Source organism: Trichomycterus rosablanca, chromosome 25 (genome assembly GCF_030014385.1).
Source record: "Trichomycterus rosablanca isolate fTriRos1 chromosome 25, fTriRos1.hap1, whole genome shotgun sequence".
Lineage (NCBI taxonomy): Eukaryota > Metazoa > Chordata > Actinopteri > Siluriformes > Trichomycteridae > Trichomycterus > Trichomycterus rosablanca.
The window spans coordinates 18,434,210-18,452,048 of NC_086012.1; the positions used below are offsets into that span (position 1 = coordinate 18,434,210).

A 17,839-nucleotide genomic window follows, 5' to 3' on the forward strand; every position below is an offset into this window, starting at 1 on the left:
TTTATTGCAAGTTGATAATCTTTTATTTTGGACGTCGTGTTTCTGCAGCGGTTTCCAGTTTGACGTGAAAGAAGAATTAAATCCTTAAATAATAAAGAAAAGCAAAAAAAAAAAAACATCATATGTACATTTTTCTTCTCAATAAAAGTGTAAATCAACGGATTATTAAGCACCTCTCACCGTCTGGAAGAAAAACAATCTTAAATACAGGTACAGATGAACGGCGGTTCTGTAGGATTTATTTTTTAGGGTGGGGGGGATAAATTTCATTCCTGTTTTTTATTCCTTTATTTCAGGTTTGTAAAGTAAAAGTTAAAGGAATTATGTACAGAACTCTCCTGAAACATCTCCCCCCCGCTGCAGGAGCACTAAAGGCTTCCAGGATCGTTCCTGTCTCAGAGTTTCTCTCTCGTCTTCAAGTTTCATGATTTATATAATTAAAAAAATCCTGCGCAGGCGTCACCAGGAACCCCCGAAAGCTTTAGCGCTTCGAAGACCGAGGGGTTAAAAAAAACAAACCACGCAGGCGGCGGTAACATGAGAACGAGGATGGCTTAGTAGGAAGCGCCGAAAAGGTCCACGTTTGAAATTCGTCCCCGGGATCACGCCCGGCACTCCTGACGGGCGGGTGGGGGAGGGGTTGTTGGAAGGGAGGGAGGGGTCAGCAAAAACATTCAATACTCACCGGTGCCACCAGGGGTGTGTTAAAACACCGGGCGTGGCATTCACTCAAACAAAATACAAACAATCTGCCTAGGTAAGAGCTATGAGGGGCATGATCAGTCAGTCAAACTTTGCGTCAAAATTGCACCACTTATTTTCCAAGTACGCTGGCACGGCGCCTGGCACCAGCGTAAATTAAAAGCAGCACAGGTGGGCACTGTACCCGCCACACTTCCATCTCCACGCATCTGAAACACGGTTCATCAGGGTACAGCCTCCCCCCAAAAACCTTTATTACTCACGTCTGCTTTTCATCACAAGATATAGATTTATATATATTTACTTTTTTAAGGGAGGGGGGCAGGATGAGGTGGGTGTGGGAGGGGGGGGGGGTGTTTTGGGGTAAAGAATTGATTGTAGTTAGAGTTCATCTCAAGTGAATCAGTTCATTCGGTGAATCGGTTCAGCGAATCGGTTCAGAGTCAGTTGGGCGCTCAGCTGTTGTCCGACTCCTCCTCCTCGGCCTCTCGGAGCCAGGTGAAGAAGGCGGTGACGGACTTGAGGGCCACGCCCTTGCCCACCTGCTCGGCGGGGTCCTTGCTGGACTCCCACTTGTAGAAGGCCTCCTCTTTGATCACGTCCTCGTCGTACAGCGTGTCGAAGAACATGCGCAGCAGATCTGAAAGAGAAGAGAGAGACGTACGGGAGTTATGAGAAACGTCTAGACGGAGGAACGGACCGATACTCGATCGACACGGTATCGATATCACGATGCCATACCAAGCAGGACTATTGATACACCATCGGGCCAAAAGTATGTGGACTTTCTGCTTTGAAACAGGTCTTACGTTTACATTTTCAGCATTTAGCGAATGCTTTTATCCACAGTGACTGTATACTGTCTGAGCAACTGAAGGTTAAGGGCCTTGCTGAAGGGCCCAACAGCTTGAACCAGCGACCTTTTGATTACTAGTCCAGTAACTGCTAAGGTAAAACCTTCAAAAACGATGCTGGTCAAGTAGGTCTGGCTATCAGTCAGTAACTGTGGGAATTTAAGCCATTCTGTCGATTCATCCCAAGGAATCTCGACAGGGTCAATTCCCAAAGCTGTCTTAGGGCCTTCCCCAAACTGATGCCACACTCTGATTTCAGACACCTGTTAGGAGTGGGCGTGGCCTAAACACCTGAACTCAACCTGGATTAAGAGAGATTGTAAAACAGAACAGCAGCAGGCGCTCAGGTGGCGCACTGCCTCCGAGATGTGGGTTCGAACCTCAGCAGTGCTGTCGGGTGTTCCCAGTGGCCCCGGACCAGCAGCGACCCTGACCAGGATAAACAAGAAACACATCTAATGGATGCACTTACTGGCCGGCTGCTCCAGCTGGACCATGAGAGCCTGCAGGGCGTAGAGAGCCTGCAGCTCCTTCTGCTCGTCGCACAGGTACTTCTGAAGCAGCTTTGCCCTCTGGGTAATCAGCTCCACGTCCACCTTGTACGGGTTCTCACCTGGAACGGGTCAGAACGGCGCGGTGAGCCACAGAACCGGTCAAGAGACACACACAGCACAAATAAACCCAAGATAAACGGGCTGCACTCACAGATGACGGCGGCCTGGCACACGGCGGTCATCAGCGCCCGCGCAAACTGGCTCGACGCCACCTGCTGGTCATCAAGGTTGGCCTGCAAACATTCAAACAACACGCAGAAGTTCAGACCTCCATCCTGTACACGTGAGGATATATTTCAAAACCAATAAAGGACGGCGTGAGGTGAGGGCGCTACCTCCACCCAGTCGTAGATCCTCTGGTTGGGGGCCTTGTCCTGAATCAGGTGCTCCAGGCTGCTCCTGAGCTCCTCCGCGCTCAGCTCCTTCTTACTGGGCTTCTCCGACTCCTCGCTCAGCGTGAACTCCATTTTCTACACCGAACGATCAAAAACAGAGACGTGATTGTAAAAATTGTAGTTACTTCATTTATCCCAAATTGTGCATCTAACATCATAATAATGATAATAATAATAACAGCAGTAGTGTATCTATTCTTATAAACAATATATACAGATATATAAATATAGAAACATGGATATAAGTACATATGGGGCCAGAAGTATGTAGACACCTGAACATGCACTACCCAAAACATTAGAACCACCCGCCTAACACACCACCAAACCAGCTCTGATCCGCCGAGACACCCGAAGGGATCTTCTGTACGTTCTGAGGTGGACCATCCCCATGATCTTGTGGTAAACGGGTAAGATGGTGCATCTGTTGCTCCAGTATCCAGTACAGATGCCTGTGTGCAATGGTGGACAGGAGTTGCATGGGTACTTTGACCGGCACAGAAGGGTTAGATGTGCCATCACCAGGTCTATACCGGACATCACAGCCTCTAAGCTATGGCCAAAACAATCCGGTGTGTGTAAACAACCCTCCTATTACAACTGTGGGCCATGCATGAATCATCCAACAGTGCTTAAATAGGTACAAATTCCACCAAACACATTCCAAAATCCTGTGGAAAGCACTTCTGTACATCTTATAGACCAGGGCTTTTCAAACCCCGGGTAAGGGACGCGAGTCGAGAAAAATAAGATAATAATGAAATAAACTTGTACATCTACGCCCCCTTGTGAAGGAGAGTAAGATGCGTTTGTGTTGCCTGGGTCGCTTAAAAAAAAAGGGCAAATACGCTGCCAACCTGTTCTGCATCATGCGGCTGTATAATCAGGCATCTACGTCTCAAACACACATCACAGATATCAACCGTCAGATTCAGTACCTGCTCCGTAACGAACGTATTCACGTCCTCGTCTTCAGAGAGGAAATCCTTCCAGCTCAGTCCGGCATCTTTCCACAGAGCTCCGACCTTCTTGTGGCTCTGTAGAGAAACGAGAGCGAGCGTGGTGAGAACTCCCCACAGTCTCAGTCTCCTGTTGTGTGTGTCTCGATATTTTGGGTGTGTATTAGAGCACTTACCAGTCCCTTGCAGAGCAGGTTGAGGATCTGAACCAGCAGGAGTGCAGCTTTTCCGATGGGCAGCAGCGGTTTGGCCACTTCCCTACACCCCCATATAGAGCAAACGTTTATTACAGCGGGTGATCACAAACACAGCAAGCCAAAAGTTTACAGACGCGCGTAAGGGACGTACTGGGCTTTTATTCATAGTGACTTACAGTACTGTGACAGTATACAGTCTACGCAATTAAGGGTTAAGGGCCTTGCTCAAGGGCCCAACAGTGGCAACCTGGCAGTGATGGAGCTTGAACCAGTGACCTTTTGATTACTAGTCCAGTACCTTAACAGACAAAACAGTTTTACAGCAGTGGTAGCCTAACGGTTAAATCGAGGTCCACTTTATTAAATCAACAAATTTGACAAAAATCAAATAAAATTGTACACAAACGCCTCCTTGTGGAGGCTTTGTGTTTAATATTGTAAACCACAGTGGGACCAGATTGCCACTATTTTCTTTTTTTAATGAATGAAGTATATTTCGTTTGGATGCATCGTTTGTGTCGTCATGGACATAATGTGGACATAGCCCCGTCATAGAAGCTTGCTTTGTGCACTAGACTAGGAAATGGCCTTCCCTAAACTTACTGCAAAGTTACATGATCAATTTATTACACCTAATGACACCTGTTCTGGCTGAAACGCATTATTTCAACAATTAAAAGGGGTGTCCCGATACTTTTATCAATACGTAGTGTATGATTTCGGTAAGACGCCCCCCCCCACCTGAAGAGTTGCTCCATGGGAATCCCTCCGTCGTGCAGGACGGGCGTGATGATTTCCGCCAGATACGGCCATATGTGAGGGATGTCGATGGCCATGTCGTCAGCGATCTCCAAAATCTCCTGGAGCCTGAAAAACACAAGGGTCACGTCGGAGCATGAGGGGCGTCTGAGAGTGAGAGAACCAAAAACACCCAGCTGAAGTCGATTCATTATTTACTATGATGCAGGATTTATCAAAACACCGAGCTCGAAATTGTCTATACAAAAAAATGGACAGTGCAGGGTGCGTAGGAGCCGGTTCCCACTTCAGTACAGGAACAACAACACACTCGTTCTCAGATCGATGCTGAAAGGGGAGAAATTTTGAGGCCGGATTTATTCCAACGATACGAGTTACAACATTCTGCCGGATCAATCAGTTTATTGCTCTTGCTAAAGTAAACAGCAGTGGTGCTTTTAATGATGATAAAACTGTTTACTGCATCGATTCAGCTCCGTGAAAACGGCTGTGTGTAAATGAACAAGGAACTACAACCTACAGTACAACACTCACCCTTTGTGGTACTGCTCAGCAGGTAAGATCCCAGCACTGATGAGCTTGTGCAGCAGGAGGCCCAGGTGCTCTCGGGCGATGGTGCTGCGCTCCAGCGTCGACTCCACGGCCACGCGTACGAACACGTAGAGCAGGGACGCACTGTTCAGCTCCTTCACACACTGTACCGCCTCCTGCAGGACGGAGAGGACACGGACGAGATGACGTCAACCGGAACACACACACACACACACGAGAACAGCTGCTGACGGGCGTGCGTTTACCTTGAGGTCGTTGATGTGCAGGTACTCCTCGATGATGGAGGTGGATTTCTTCTCCAGCTCCTCCTCACTCAGAGCGGGTTTGGACGGCGCAGGCTGCGCGGGAGCCGCTTCCCGTTTCACTGCGGGAATAACACACAAGGTCCAAAATTACAGCACTGAAGCTTAAACCCCAGCGCCCACCGTTAATGCTACAAGGGGAGAAACTTGGAGGCTGGATTCCATAGATACGAGTTACAACACACTGCAGGATCAACTGCTTTATTGTTCTTGCTATAATAAACAGCAAATGATGCTTTTAATGATGAGAAATGCAGTTTACTCCAATAACGCGGTCGTGTGTAAATGTCGCCCTCGTGTGGCTGGAACGAGGAACTACAATCCACAGCCAATCATATAATCAGGGATGATCAGGATCATTTTAATGGTTTGCCACAGCACTATCCTGGTCAGGGTCGCAGTGGGTCCAGATACCAATGAATCACTGGGCACAAAGCAGTAAGACATCACAGACAGAGCTTGGCTAAACCCCTGATCAAACAGCCAATCGGGACTGTATATGGACGCCCGACAGCCGGCGGAAGCGCTGGAGACTCGAACCCTGGATCCGAGCGGTAGTGGGCTAGCAAACCAGAACCGGGCGTGCTATTATTTATTTATTTATTTATTAGGATTTTTAACACCACGTTTAACACATTCTGCTTATTTTCTCTTGGTTTTATCATTCGGGCTCAGACGTGCTATCAGCAATTGTAGAATAATAAGAGTTTTATATCGAAGTTCACACCTGTGGTTTCTCTGCTGGCGGCCCTGTCGCGGCTGCTCCGGTCCCGGCTGCTGCGGTCTCGGCTGCTTCTGTCCCGGCTGCTTCTGTCCCGGCTGCTTCTGTCCCGGCTGCCTCGGTCCCGGCTGCCTCGGTCCCTCTCGCTGGTCATGCTGGCGACTCGCCTCACGTCTCCGCCCCGTGACCGGTCCTCGCTCTCCCTGCTGAAGCTGCGTTTGGTGATGGCCGCGTGCGTCCTGTCCAGACCTCTGTCTCGGTCCTCGCGACTGTCCCGCCTGTCCAAGCGATCGAAGCGCTCCCGATCGCCGCGGTCCCGACTCGAACTGCTCCTGTACGGAGAGAGAGAGAGGCGGAGCAGCGTTATTATTATTATTATTATTATTACTACAGTACAGAAGAGAACACGTCTGAATTTCACACCACTAAAACGGCAAGAGTGCGAGTACGAGGGCCGACTTACCTCTGAGGGACTCGCCGATCTGAATCCGTGGATGACGTGGCTGAAGCTCCTGCTGACTGCTGAAGAGCCGAGAAGCGGTTCAGAGTGCTGGTGGCCGGTCGTCCAGCATCTACCAAAAGAAAACGCAGCACTTAAAAATGGGACCTGGAGGCAGTGAAGCTTTGACAGAACATTACCGCATGTGATTATTTTTTTCTTACCCTGGTCAGTGCTGGCTTTAGCTCCACTTCCTCCGCTGCTCCCTTTGCCCCAGCTGCCCCATGAGCCCTTTCCACCAGGGGCAAGAAGCTGGTTGTTGAAGTCCAGAGCACCCTGCTGCAGGAACGAATCAGACACCACCACAGCCACACGGTCAGTTGGTTCAAACACGGTCACGGATTTAAACGGCACGTGTGTGTATATGCAGGATTTAGAAAGTGAGAGAGAGATCCCAGCAGGACCCACCTTGGTGATCTTGCTGAGGCGGGACGTGTCGATGGGTCGGTTCTTGGTGCTGATGGGTACCGTGTTCCAGCCCTCGTCCTGAGGCTGATTCATTCTGCCTCCTCCTCCTCCTCCTCCGCCTCCACCACCACCACCTCCTCTTCCTCCTCCTCCTCCTCCTCCTCGACTCGAGTCCTTCTTGGTCAGCAGCTGCTGCTGGACTTTGATGTGCTCCCTCTGCTCCTCCATCTCTGCCTCCTTATGGATCTGATCGATGGTCTTGGGACCCAGATCGCCACGCCTGGGGACCCAGTTATTCTGTCGTGCACAGAGACACAAAAACAAACGATTATTTAATCAGAGACGCACCAATTTGGTTTTTTCAGCCGAAACTCTAAAGGATCCTGATTTTTGATGGGTGCACAAGGGTCCAAAACCCACTACGGACTTTATTACAGACTGATCTGAACAATGAAGAACTCTAATTGTTTGTTATTATTATTTATCTAGTTATAACTTTTGATTTAATTTAATTCTGTGTGTGTACGATGTCTGAATCGAGTCTGGTCCCCCTTAAAGTTTGGCTTGGCTTGCTCAACTCCGGTCTGTCGGTCCTGGATTCTGTAAAGTTGCTTTGAGACGATGTCCATTATAAATAGAGCTGCCCAAACGGTCTTTACCTTTCTGAGGTCCAGCACGTCCTGCACCATGAAGCGGATCCTAGACGAGGTTTTCCTCTCCTTGATGATTTTCTCCATCTGGTGGAAGTACTGGTCCATACGGGGCTACACAAAACAAAAGATGAGTCTGATTGCTCTGGACCTGCGCTATATATTTATATAGGCGTGTGGAAGACGCGCGTGCTGTACCTTGGCCCTTTCGAAGTCGAGGTCCTTGCCGATGGTGGACAGGAGCCTGCACAGACACTCCAGACTCTCCTTGTCGTGGTTCTTCAGCAGCTTGACGATGCAGTCGTGCATGATGGGCTCCGTCAGCATCTTCAGCTTGAAGAGCTCGCCGATGAACTTGATGTTCCCCAGGGAACGGCGCCGGGCTTGGTCCTTGCTTTCCTCCAGCTCCTCCTTCAAGCGCTGTTTAACTTCATCCTACAAAAGAGACCACATCATTATTTCAAGTTCCCAGCACGCGGCGGGAAAGACGTTCAGAATCCATCGAACTGCAGACGTGCTGCAAGTGCGGCACCTCTGTGGCGGCATCCAGCTCCTTCTGCTTCTGCTCGAAGATCACGTCGTCGTCCTTGTCCTTCTCGAACTCTTTCTGGCAGCGGTTCAGCAGCAGTTTGCGGAAATTCACAGTGGCTCCCGGCTTGTCCCCGGTGGAAACTTTCAGCTGGACACGAGCAACAAAAACACCAAACGTTTATTTAGAGTCAAAAGACGCAGAGAAAACAAGCGGTTCAACACCCTGATTTAGGAGCGTGGAAGGTTTGTTTACATTTGCGTCATTTAGCAGGCACTTGGATCCAAAGCAACTCACAAATATGCCTGAATACAGTTTGAGTAACTGAGGGTTAAGGGCCTTGCTCAAGGGCCCAACAGTGACAACCTGGCAGTGGTGAGGCTTAACCCTGCAACCTCCCGATTACTAGCCCAGTACCTTAACCAGAGTTACTCCTTCACACAATTGAAGGAAGAGTTCATTCTTCAGTTACAGGAGGGTTTTCTCCTATTGATCTCCTGCTTTATCTCCATATTTAGACCTATCCAGTTCCCGATCGTGAACCTGCTGGTGCTTGCACAATCCACGATCCGATCAAGAAGACCTCCAAAGACCTCTATGATCAAATCACGCAGAGGGCAGCTGTAGCCTAGTGGTAAAGATACTGGACTAGTAATCAGAGGGACACTGGTTCAAGCCTCACCACTGCCAGGTTGCCACTGTTGGGCCCTTGAGCGAGGCCCTTAACCCTCATCAAGGACTGTATACTGTCACAGTACTGTAGGTCGCTTTGGATAAATGCGTCTGCTAAATGCCGAAAATAAAACGAAATCAAGAGGATCGTGATCGCCACACGCCCGATCCGTGGTTGCTCATCATCACCCGGCGACGTCGGGTTGCCACGAAGAGCCGAATGGCGCACGGAGGGCCACAGACCAAAACGGCACGAGAGACGCCATCTCACATTCCCTCTCTTAAACATGCCGAATTGTGTTTGTATGGATACCGAGATTCGAACTCTGCGCCACACGACATGGCAATACAAATGTGAAACTAGGGCATTATGCTTCAAGTGAGATCAGAGCCCATCTTTCCACCTGAGTGATATAGGTGTTGCATGACCTTCCCACTTAAATCCTCAAATGAAATTCAGTGCAGTAAGAATTTAAGACCAGTGTAAGGACTGGAGTAAGTCAGGAGGGGGCAAATACTTTTTACCAGCCCCGTAAAGCTCAAAAAGTGCATCAAACCGAAAGCGGCGGCACTCACCCCCATAAGGCAGCGGCACATGTTGGCGTAGGCGACGGAGAAGTTGGGCTCGGAAATGGCTTTCTCGAAGATGAGGTCGATGACGCCCTTCAGCCTCTCCTCGGTGTCGATGGTCAGCTCGGTGACCTGCTTCATCAGCTGCTGGAACATCTGCGGGGTGAGTTTGTTCAGGATGCTGCGCACCCGCTTGAAGAGCTCCTGGGTCTTGGCGAGCTCGGAGTCGTCGTGCTCCTCCTCCTCGGCGCGGCCCTTCTTCTGCGCCGGCTTCCAGGCCTTCTCCGCCTTGTTCAGCTGGATGTCGTCGTTCAGGGACACGCTGGCGATGATCTTGCGAGGCTCCTTGCGCTGACCCTGCTGCGACCGCCGCGGCCCTGGAGGCTACGAGAGCGCAGAGATAAGAAGATCAATCACAGATCGGTCTCGGAGTGAGGACGGATGTGAAGCTCACATCAGGACTCTGGATTATATTTAAGCAATAGAACACGAGAGGTCGTGTGTTATCGCGAATAACATCACGGCTGTGATTCGGTCGCAGGCACGAACCGAAGGTGAGTAGATCATCACAGCCGTGATGTTATTCGCGATAACACACGACCTCGAGTGTTCTATTGCTTTTATACAACAGTTTTTACAAAATAAATAAAGAAAATAAATCAAAGAAGCCCTGAATTTCATAATAAATATGCTTTAATATTGACAATACCTTCCGCCAAAAAGTAGTTCCACAACCAATATAAAGTTTAACACTACAGAGCAGACATCCCAAGTTGCAAAAACTCATTTCAGGGAGGTAAGAACAACAAGAAGAAAAAGGCAAGAACCTCCGAAGGGAAAAAAAATAAATAAAAAAACCTCTCGCACACACCAAAGGCTTATGGATGAAAACAGAACTACTAGGAGCTGCTAACTGTTCGCGTTACAAACACATTAATGTTCCCTACATAGTGCACTAGATTGTGTATCAGATCATGGATATATGTTCCCTACATAGTGCACTAGATAGTGAATTAGACAATTGGTTATGTTCCCTACACAGTGCGCTAGATGATTGTGTATCAGATAACGGATTTAAAACGCGATCGGGAAAAAAAGTCGGTGTCGCCTGCGTGCGCGTTTGTGTGCATGAAGCTCGTCGTTAATGGCAACGCGTCAGCGGAGTAATACCATTGTGGCGTGAAAAGGCCGCGCCGTTATCACCAATATCAGCACGTTTAGAACGCTTCTCAACCAATCAGATTGTAAGGTCGGAACTACCTGTTGTATAACTTACAATATTCTTTAAGGCATCAGGTCCATTATTTGCTCCACAGTGAGTAAACGGAACATGGGTCCTATCGCCTCAACAGGAGGTGCAGGGTTCGATTCCTTTCTGTGTCGAGTTCGCATGTTCTCCCCATGTCCACACAAGTCCAAGACATGCAGCAAGTAGCTGCAATTAAACTGTGATGAACTGGCAACCTGTGCAGGCCAAATAAATCGGACCCACCGCATCCCTGACCAGGATACAGCTGGTTAACGTGCGATTGATCAGTCGGACTTTTCCTGCACGATAAAACTGCTCGTCCTGATCAAAAAGATGTGATGAGTTTGGTCTGCACGGAGACCTGACCCAATCCCAAACAAGCACGTCTGGGATGAACTGGAACATAGACTGTGAGCCAGCATTAGCACACGACCTCACAAACACGTTTCCTTTCTACAAGAGCAAAAGCTGCTGTAGTAATGCGAGAGGTTTTAGAATCGTGATGCACGACAAGCTCACAATCAAGTGTCCACATACTTTTAGCCATAGTCTAAATGATAAGGAACAGTTTTGATCCATTATAAGATGCTTGTGTGCATTGGGGGGGGGGCGGGGGGGGGGGGGGGGGGGGGGGGGTGTTCCTGCGTCACTTACCGGTCCTCGCCCTCCTCCCGGCGGCTGGCGGCCCAGATTAGCGAAGGACGGAGTGAAGTCGGGGCCGCAGTTCATCAAGCGACTGGGATCCAGCGGCCTGAGCGGGACTTTATTAGCCTAAGAGATCATAAAGAGACGCCGCGGGTTCAGACGCGCACCGCAAATCACCACCGCAACGATATCATACAACACAGAAACGGAACGTTCCGGACCTTTTCGAGGACCACGTCGCTGATGTGCGGCAGCCCCTCAGGTTTGTGCATGCTAGCACTGATGAACTGGAAGCCCAGCAGGAACTCGCGGTCGTAACTCTTCTTCTCTTCGGGGTTGATGGGCTTCCACGCCTCTGCACGGGAGAGAGGGGAAAGAAATTAGAACTCATTTTACACCACGCTAGCTGGTTCAAGCCCCACCACAGCCAGGGTTTCAATGTTGGGCCCTTCAGCAAGGCCCTTAACCCTTGATTGCTCAGACTGTATACCGTCACAGTACTGCTTTAGATAGAAAGCATCCACTAAATGGAAAAAATGTAAACGTAAATATATTTTATTAAGGTTTTAAGACCATGTTTGACACAAGTGTTATTTAATGACATTTTAAAATAGGTGTTTTGTTTCTGTCTGTTTATATTTTAGCAGAGAAACCCACAAAAAAAAACCCAAGCAAACAGCTAAGCGATAAAAAAAAACGTTTTTACGAAGAGGAAAGTAGAACCTGCGCTGTATTGTATCTATTACTGTTTATTACTAGCTTACGATGAATCCTAAACGTCTACGTCGTCTTCATTATTATTATTGTCCCTGGCGTACGGCTCAGAAGGCGACGTCGGACCGCTGTACCACCCAAATGACCCAAAAACACAGCAGCCCATTACGCTAGCTTGGCACCAGGTTCGAATCTTAGTGGTGCTGTCGGCCAGCTGGGCGTCTCCACAGTGCATTGGAAGCTAAATGGTTCAGGTATTGGACTGGTGATCAAACTGTTGCTGGTTCAAGCACTGTTGGGCACCAGAGCAAGACCCCTCGAATATAACAGCTTGCACGTTAGACCACAGTGCCACCCTAGCGCCCCGTATTTTGAGCAATCGGGCATTTTCAGTAGTTCAGGGTTCAAATAACGTGAGCGCGTACTCTTTCAGCCCCTCACCCTCTTTATACTGGTACTTCGGAGATTTCGGAGCGTCGGGCTCGATGTTCTCCATGTCCAGCTTGTCCTCCTTCTCCTCCCAGGTCTCGTCCGTCTCCTCGGGAGGAGGAACGGCTGCAGGAAGAGGATCCGCAGGCTGGACCTGAACGGGAGCGGGTTCAGGGGCGGGGTCCTTCTCCTCCGGCTGCAAAGAAAAAACAAAAAACAAAAGAAGCGTCCTTTAAGCGGTGCGGCAAGCGCAAAAAACACCAGCGCAACATGGCTAAAGTTCCGGAACATATCTCTACACCTTCAATACGTGTAAATACATCTAGTCGAAGAAAAGAAAAACAAACAACAAACCTCTTTGTAGGCGTCGAGGACGTCGCCCACCACTTTATTGTTCAGATCGCTTTTCTTCAGCTTCTTCTTCTTTGGCACAGACACGACAGCTGAAGAGAGTGAAACACAGTCAGTAATGGTCACCTCACAAACCCCTAAGCTGCTAGACGAGCCTCAAACCAAGTGCAAGTACCAAACGGGGTCGTGGTGGAGCATAGGGCTGCACATAAAAGGTCTGGATGAGTTTGATCTGCACAGAGACTTGAGCCAAACCCCAAGCAAGCATGTCTGGGATGAACCGGAACGCTGACCGTGAGCCAGCATCAGTACACGACCTCACAGACACGTTTCCTTACTACTAGAGCAAAGGCTGCTTATAGTAATGCCAATGGTTTTGGAATTGGGATGAGACCTTATTTCTTACTGAACACTTTTGGGATGAATCGGAATGCTGATCGCAAGCTAGGCCTTCTCATCCAACATAGGAGCCTAACCTCTCTAATGCTCTTAACTAAAGAGGCACAAATTCCTACAGACATTTTCAAATGTTGCTGTTTATATTGACTACTACATTTTAATGCCAACGATCAGGTGTCCACATACTTTTGACCCTAAGGTGCCAGTATTTGAGCGAGGAAGTGGGACTTACCTTGCATAGTGGTCTCCTCAGCAGAAGAGGGTTCTTCCTCCACCTTCACCTCCTCCTGCTCCTCTGTAGAAGCGGTCGGAGCGTCCGCCTCCTCCTCCTCCTGCGCCGGAGGAGCCGCGGGCTCAGCGACGGGCTCGGGATCCGTGGGCTCCTCGGCGAGCGGGGCTTCGGGCTCCTGAGGCAGGCCGTTGGGCACTTTGACCTCCTCGGGCTGGGAGACTGGGGGGGGCGTGGGTGGCGCCAGCGTGGGCGCGGCGTCCTCGTCCGATTCGGCCTCTCCGTCGCTTACGTCAGAGGGGACCTCCGTATCAGGCACTGCGTTGGGGGTGGGGTCGGAAAGCGACGGCTCCACCGATGGCTCTTTGGGGTTTTCCTGGACAGGCTCTGGTTCCACCTTCTCCGCGGCGCAGGGCGGGGCGGCGGGCGCTGCTGTAGGCTCCGCCTCCTGCTGGGGCGCGGCCTCTTCGGGTACAGGCGCACCCGCGCCGTCGCTCACCGGAGGCTGCGCAGGAGGAGGGGATGGAGCAGCGGTCAGAACGGCATCTGGGCTTTGGGCAGGAGGGACGGGTACGGCAGGGGCGGGCTGGGGATCGGGTTCAGGCTCGGGTTCAGGCTCGGGTTCAGGCTCGGGTTCAGGCTCGGGTTCAGGCTCGGGTTCAGGCTCGGCGAGAGGGGCGGAGTCAGACTGTGGAGGCGGAGTCGAAGCAGCTACTGTAGAGGCGGAAGGCTTCACTCGCTCATCTGGACGAAACAGAAACAACACAGAGACTGGTTAGGGTCCCAGTGGGTCTGGTTGCAAACATTTCCACTTTTGTTCTGTGCCCTACTCGAGGCGTTACCGCCAAGAGATGATCGCTTACCGAGCCGGACCACGGCGGCAGCGGGCGTTATGATTTCTCCGTTTGTCTGGACAGGACCACCGACCTCTGCACCTACAGACTGAGTGAAAAATATAATCATGAATGATTCACCTGCAAAATAGCAGACAGACAGACAGACAGACAAAAAGATCTATAGGTAGGATAGATGTATAGACAGATAAGACGGATAGACAGTTACATAAATAGACAGAGATAGATAGATGAACAGACAGACGAATGGATAGACAGATAGAGAAAAATAGACAAACAGACATACAGATGGATAAGGTAGACAGACGGATGGACTGACAGACAGACATACAGATGCATAGACAGATGAATGAATAGATGGACAGAGACATAGGATAGATAAATAGACAGAGATAGACAGACATACAGATGGATAGACAGATGAATGGATAGATAGACATACAGACACAGACGGATGATAGACAGACAGGGACAGACAGACGGATGGACAGAGACAGATGAATGGATAGATAGAGCTAGATAGACAGACAAACAGACATACAGATGGATAGACAGACAGACAGACAAACAGATGTGCATTTGTCCTCTCTTACATGAGGTGGTGTGGGTGTGGATGTAGTCCTTCCTCCGGACATGATCTCCTCCGTTATGTCACGCCCGCCCTGATTAGGGTCTCGTATTGTAATCTGCGGGACGAAAAAAAAAGTGCTTTAACCACCAGGAATATTCACAACACACACACACACACACACTCCAAATACTCATAACTTTATGGCAACAGTTTGGGGATGGCCCTTCCCTGTTCCTCCAAGACATTGTTGATGTCGATTGCGTGTCAGTTTTGATACAGTAGCCAGGTGTCTATATACTTTTGATCATTTAGTGTAATCCCTACAGTGTGTGTTTGTAGGAATTTGTGCCCATTCGGTCTAAAGAGCCTTAGTGAGGTCAGGCACCTGGATCACACCTGACCTGACGTTCCAACCCGTCATACAGTTATCGGGGCCTCTGACGTCCAAAGGGTGTCTAGATACTTTTGGCACCTATGTATAGTGTATAAACAGATTTATACAAAGCGTGCGATTACCTGCTTGCGTTCTCGTTTGTGCTGAGAAGACGGCGCTGGCTGCTGAGGAGGAGGAGCCTGTAGCTGCTGCGCAGGGTTCATCATGACCGGCGCAGCGGGCACCGGAGCCTGGTACTGAGTCGGAGCGGGATAGTACGCTCCAGCTGGAAGAGGAAATCGGAGAGATGATGAATCTGAACGTCTGGGTTAGTATTTCACAGAAAGGAAAAACAAAACACAAACAAACAAAAAAAAGGTTGTGGCCAATTGCTGAGCGCTTCTTTTCCCCCGACAGGGGCGGGGTCTCACAGAGCACAGATTCAGTACAATGTGCAGGGAGCCTCCGATACGGGCGGCTCAATCACACGATGAGCAACAAGGATCTCCGTCTCAGCCATCATCCCTCCACCTACAGACACACAGCCAACCGCGTGTCTGTGTAGGCGCCCGGCCGACTGATAGAGCTGGGATTCGAACCCGAGCACTGGTGGGCTAGAGCGTCGTACCACGGCAATCAAAACTAACTCGACCAGGATCAAACATGCAAGTCAAACGATTAACTGAAACGTATTCCGAGCGGGACCAAAGGGAAACCAGTTGCACCGGTGAGACTGAAGTTACACTGTACGGCCGAAAGTATCTGGACACCCGACCATCAGCTTGTCGGACAAACGCTATCAAAACAGAGCGACCTCTGTGTGATCTTTTGAGAAGCTTCTCACCAGACATTGAAGTGTCTGTGTATGGGAATTTGTGCCCGTTCAAAGGTTGACAGAATCTGTATGGCTGGGCACTGACGTCGGTGTTCCAATTCATTCCAAAGCTGTTCAGCAGGACTGTGCAGGCCACTGGTGTTTCTGTAAACAGAGCTTTTCCTCCTGTCTTTATAGAGCTTGCTTTGTGCACAAGGGTGCAGTAATGATAGTTTAGGGAAGGCCGGCAGGTGGATTTCGGACTGTTCCGTCTCGCTGTGCTTCGGTTTACGTGCTGAGAACAGTGAGCTCACTGCTCCGCCCGGTTAAACTTCAGTTTCATTGGTGCAACTGATCGCTGGACTCATGAGCATCAAAAATAAAACATGCAGGAAATGACCCGAGACTCCAGGAGACACCGAGGCGCCGCAAAAGCAACATTGTTGTTCACATTTCTGCATTAATACCAAACTATCACCAATAAATATTAATAATATTTGAGATTTTTTGCATTTCCCCCCCTTTTTAAGTCACACACTGCTGTCAGGGAGTCATCCCTCCCTCCTGCAGTTGCCTGGACCAGCCAGCAGAGGCCGCAATGGCTTTGGTGACGTTGAACCAAATCGTGCCTGCTGGACGCCCGTACAGGCTGCCAGGAGAACATGCGATCATAAACATCTACAGGAATCGGATACGAAGGGTTCGATTCCCAGAAGCGTGCGGCGCTGCCTCGCGCACCTCACAGGAGTCTCGGGTCAGGCGGACGCCCCCCCCCGGGGTCCCACAGTCCTGAGGTGGTGGGTCCTAGGCTCGTTAAGGTCATTTCAATTCCATGCGTCAAGGGTAGAACGAAACAGCCCTGCGGTCCACACTCACCCGAGTAGCGGTGGGAGGTGAGAGGAACGGCGTGGTATGAGAGACGGCCGTTCTCTCGCACCGTGCCTCTCCCCCCACCCCCCCGCCTCTCCCTCGCTCCGAGAGAGGCCTCTGAACACCGACCGGAACGGAAAGGCGCGAGAGAGACAGAGAGAGAGAGAGAGAGAGAGAGAGAGAGAGAGAGAGAGAGAGAGAGAGAGAGAGAAGAACAGGTAGAAATTGAATGACAGGGTATCAAAATTATTAACAGCACCCCTTGGGGAAGTAAGGGGGGGAGGGTAGGGGGGGTTAAAGAACACCAAACATGAGATGAAAAATGCAGGCCAGCGCCCATCAACGGTTAGGAGTGAGGAACAGGGTGGATTTAGGAACATCAGGAAAGGTCCTTACTGTACGAAGAGCTGTAATCCGTGCTGGCCCCAGAGTAGAAGCCCGCCGCGTTCGCCACTTGGAACTGCTGAGCCTGGTGTACGTACGGAGCGCGGTACTGTAACGACAAAACATAAACAAAACTTCATTAAACGATTAAATTAAACTAGCTAGTCTATCGAGATCAGGACTCTGTACTCAGTGACCGGTTCTAAACTAGCTGTACAACACCAGTGCTACCATTACAGATCACGAAAGAGGCCGGTAACCCCCCCCCCCCACACACACACACACTTTTACAGACACTGCATCCTCCAATCATCTTCAAACGTCTTTCAATAAAACTGCGGAGTGTGTTTTTAGGAATTTGTGCCCATTCAGATGGATGGATACTACTGGTATAACACCAGTACTCCCATTACAGGTCCCGAACAAGGCCGACCCACCACATACCCTCCCTCAAAACCCCCAAATAGTCATTTCTATATGCCTTGCAAAAGAGTGCATTTGTAGGAATTTGTGCCCATTCAGTCCAAAGAGCGTTAATGAAGTCAGGGACCTGGATCACAACTGACATTTACACCCATCATGATGGTTTTGGGACTTCTGGGTCTTTCTGGACCCTGGTTTGTGGTTTCTTCAC

The 17,839-nt window shown here is 49.9% G+C and overlaps 1 protein-coding gene across 2 annotated transcripts in view; it reads right to left on the reverse strand.

Moving 5' to 3' along the window:
- Nucleotides 1-17,839, reverse strand: part of eif4g1a (eukaryotic translation initiation factor 4 gamma, 1a) — a 24,574-nt gene continuing 6,735 nt past the window's right edge. For both annotated transcript variants that reach the window (XM_062988157.1, XM_062988158.1), the window contains exons 6-31: nt 17,218-17,314; nt 15,281-15,423; nt 14,787-14,879; nt 14,203-14,281; nt 13,343-14,083; nt 12,715-12,803; nt 12,373-12,556; nt 11,439-11,572; nt 11,227-11,343; nt 9,330-9,707; nt 8,085-8,231; nt 7,751-7,987; nt 7,562-7,666; nt 6,903-7,199; nt 6,659-6,773; nt 6,459-6,567; nt 6,002-6,327; nt 5,218-5,336; nt 4,955-5,127; nt 4,403-4,528; nt 3,641-3,722; nt 3,444-3,542; nt 2,446-2,580; nt 2,262-2,343; nt 2,029-2,169; nt 1-1,342 (exon numbers count right to left, since the gene is read on the reverse strand). In XM_062988157.1, the coding sequence (XP_062844227.1) occupies nt 1,158-1,342; nt 2,029-2,169; nt 2,262-2,343; nt 2,446-2,580; nt 3,444-3,542; nt 3,641-3,722; nt 4,403-4,528; nt 4,955-5,127; nt 5,218-5,336; nt 6,002-6,327; nt 6,459-6,567; nt 6,659-6,773; nt 6,903-7,199; nt 7,562-7,666; nt 7,751-7,987; nt 8,085-8,231; nt 9,330-9,707; nt 11,227-11,343; nt 11,439-11,572; nt 12,373-12,556; nt 12,715-12,803; nt 13,343-14,083; nt 14,203-14,281; nt 14,787-14,879; nt 15,281-15,423; nt 17,218-17,314 (4,533 nt within the window). In that variant the 3' untranslated portion in view covers nt 1-1,157. The remainder of the gene's footprint in view (nt 1,343-2,028; nt 2,170-2,261; nt 2,344-2,445; nt 2,581-3,443; nt 3,543-3,640; nt 3,723-4,402; nt 4,529-4,954; nt 5,128-5,217; nt 5,337-6,001; nt 6,328-6,458; nt 6,568-6,658; nt 6,774-6,902; nt 7,200-7,561; nt 7,667-7,750; nt 7,988-8,084; nt 8,232-9,329; nt 9,708-11,226; nt 11,344-11,438; nt 11,573-12,372; nt 12,557-12,714; nt 12,804-13,342; nt 14,084-14,202; nt 14,282-14,786; nt 14,880-15,280; nt 15,424-17,217; nt 17,315-17,839) is intronic.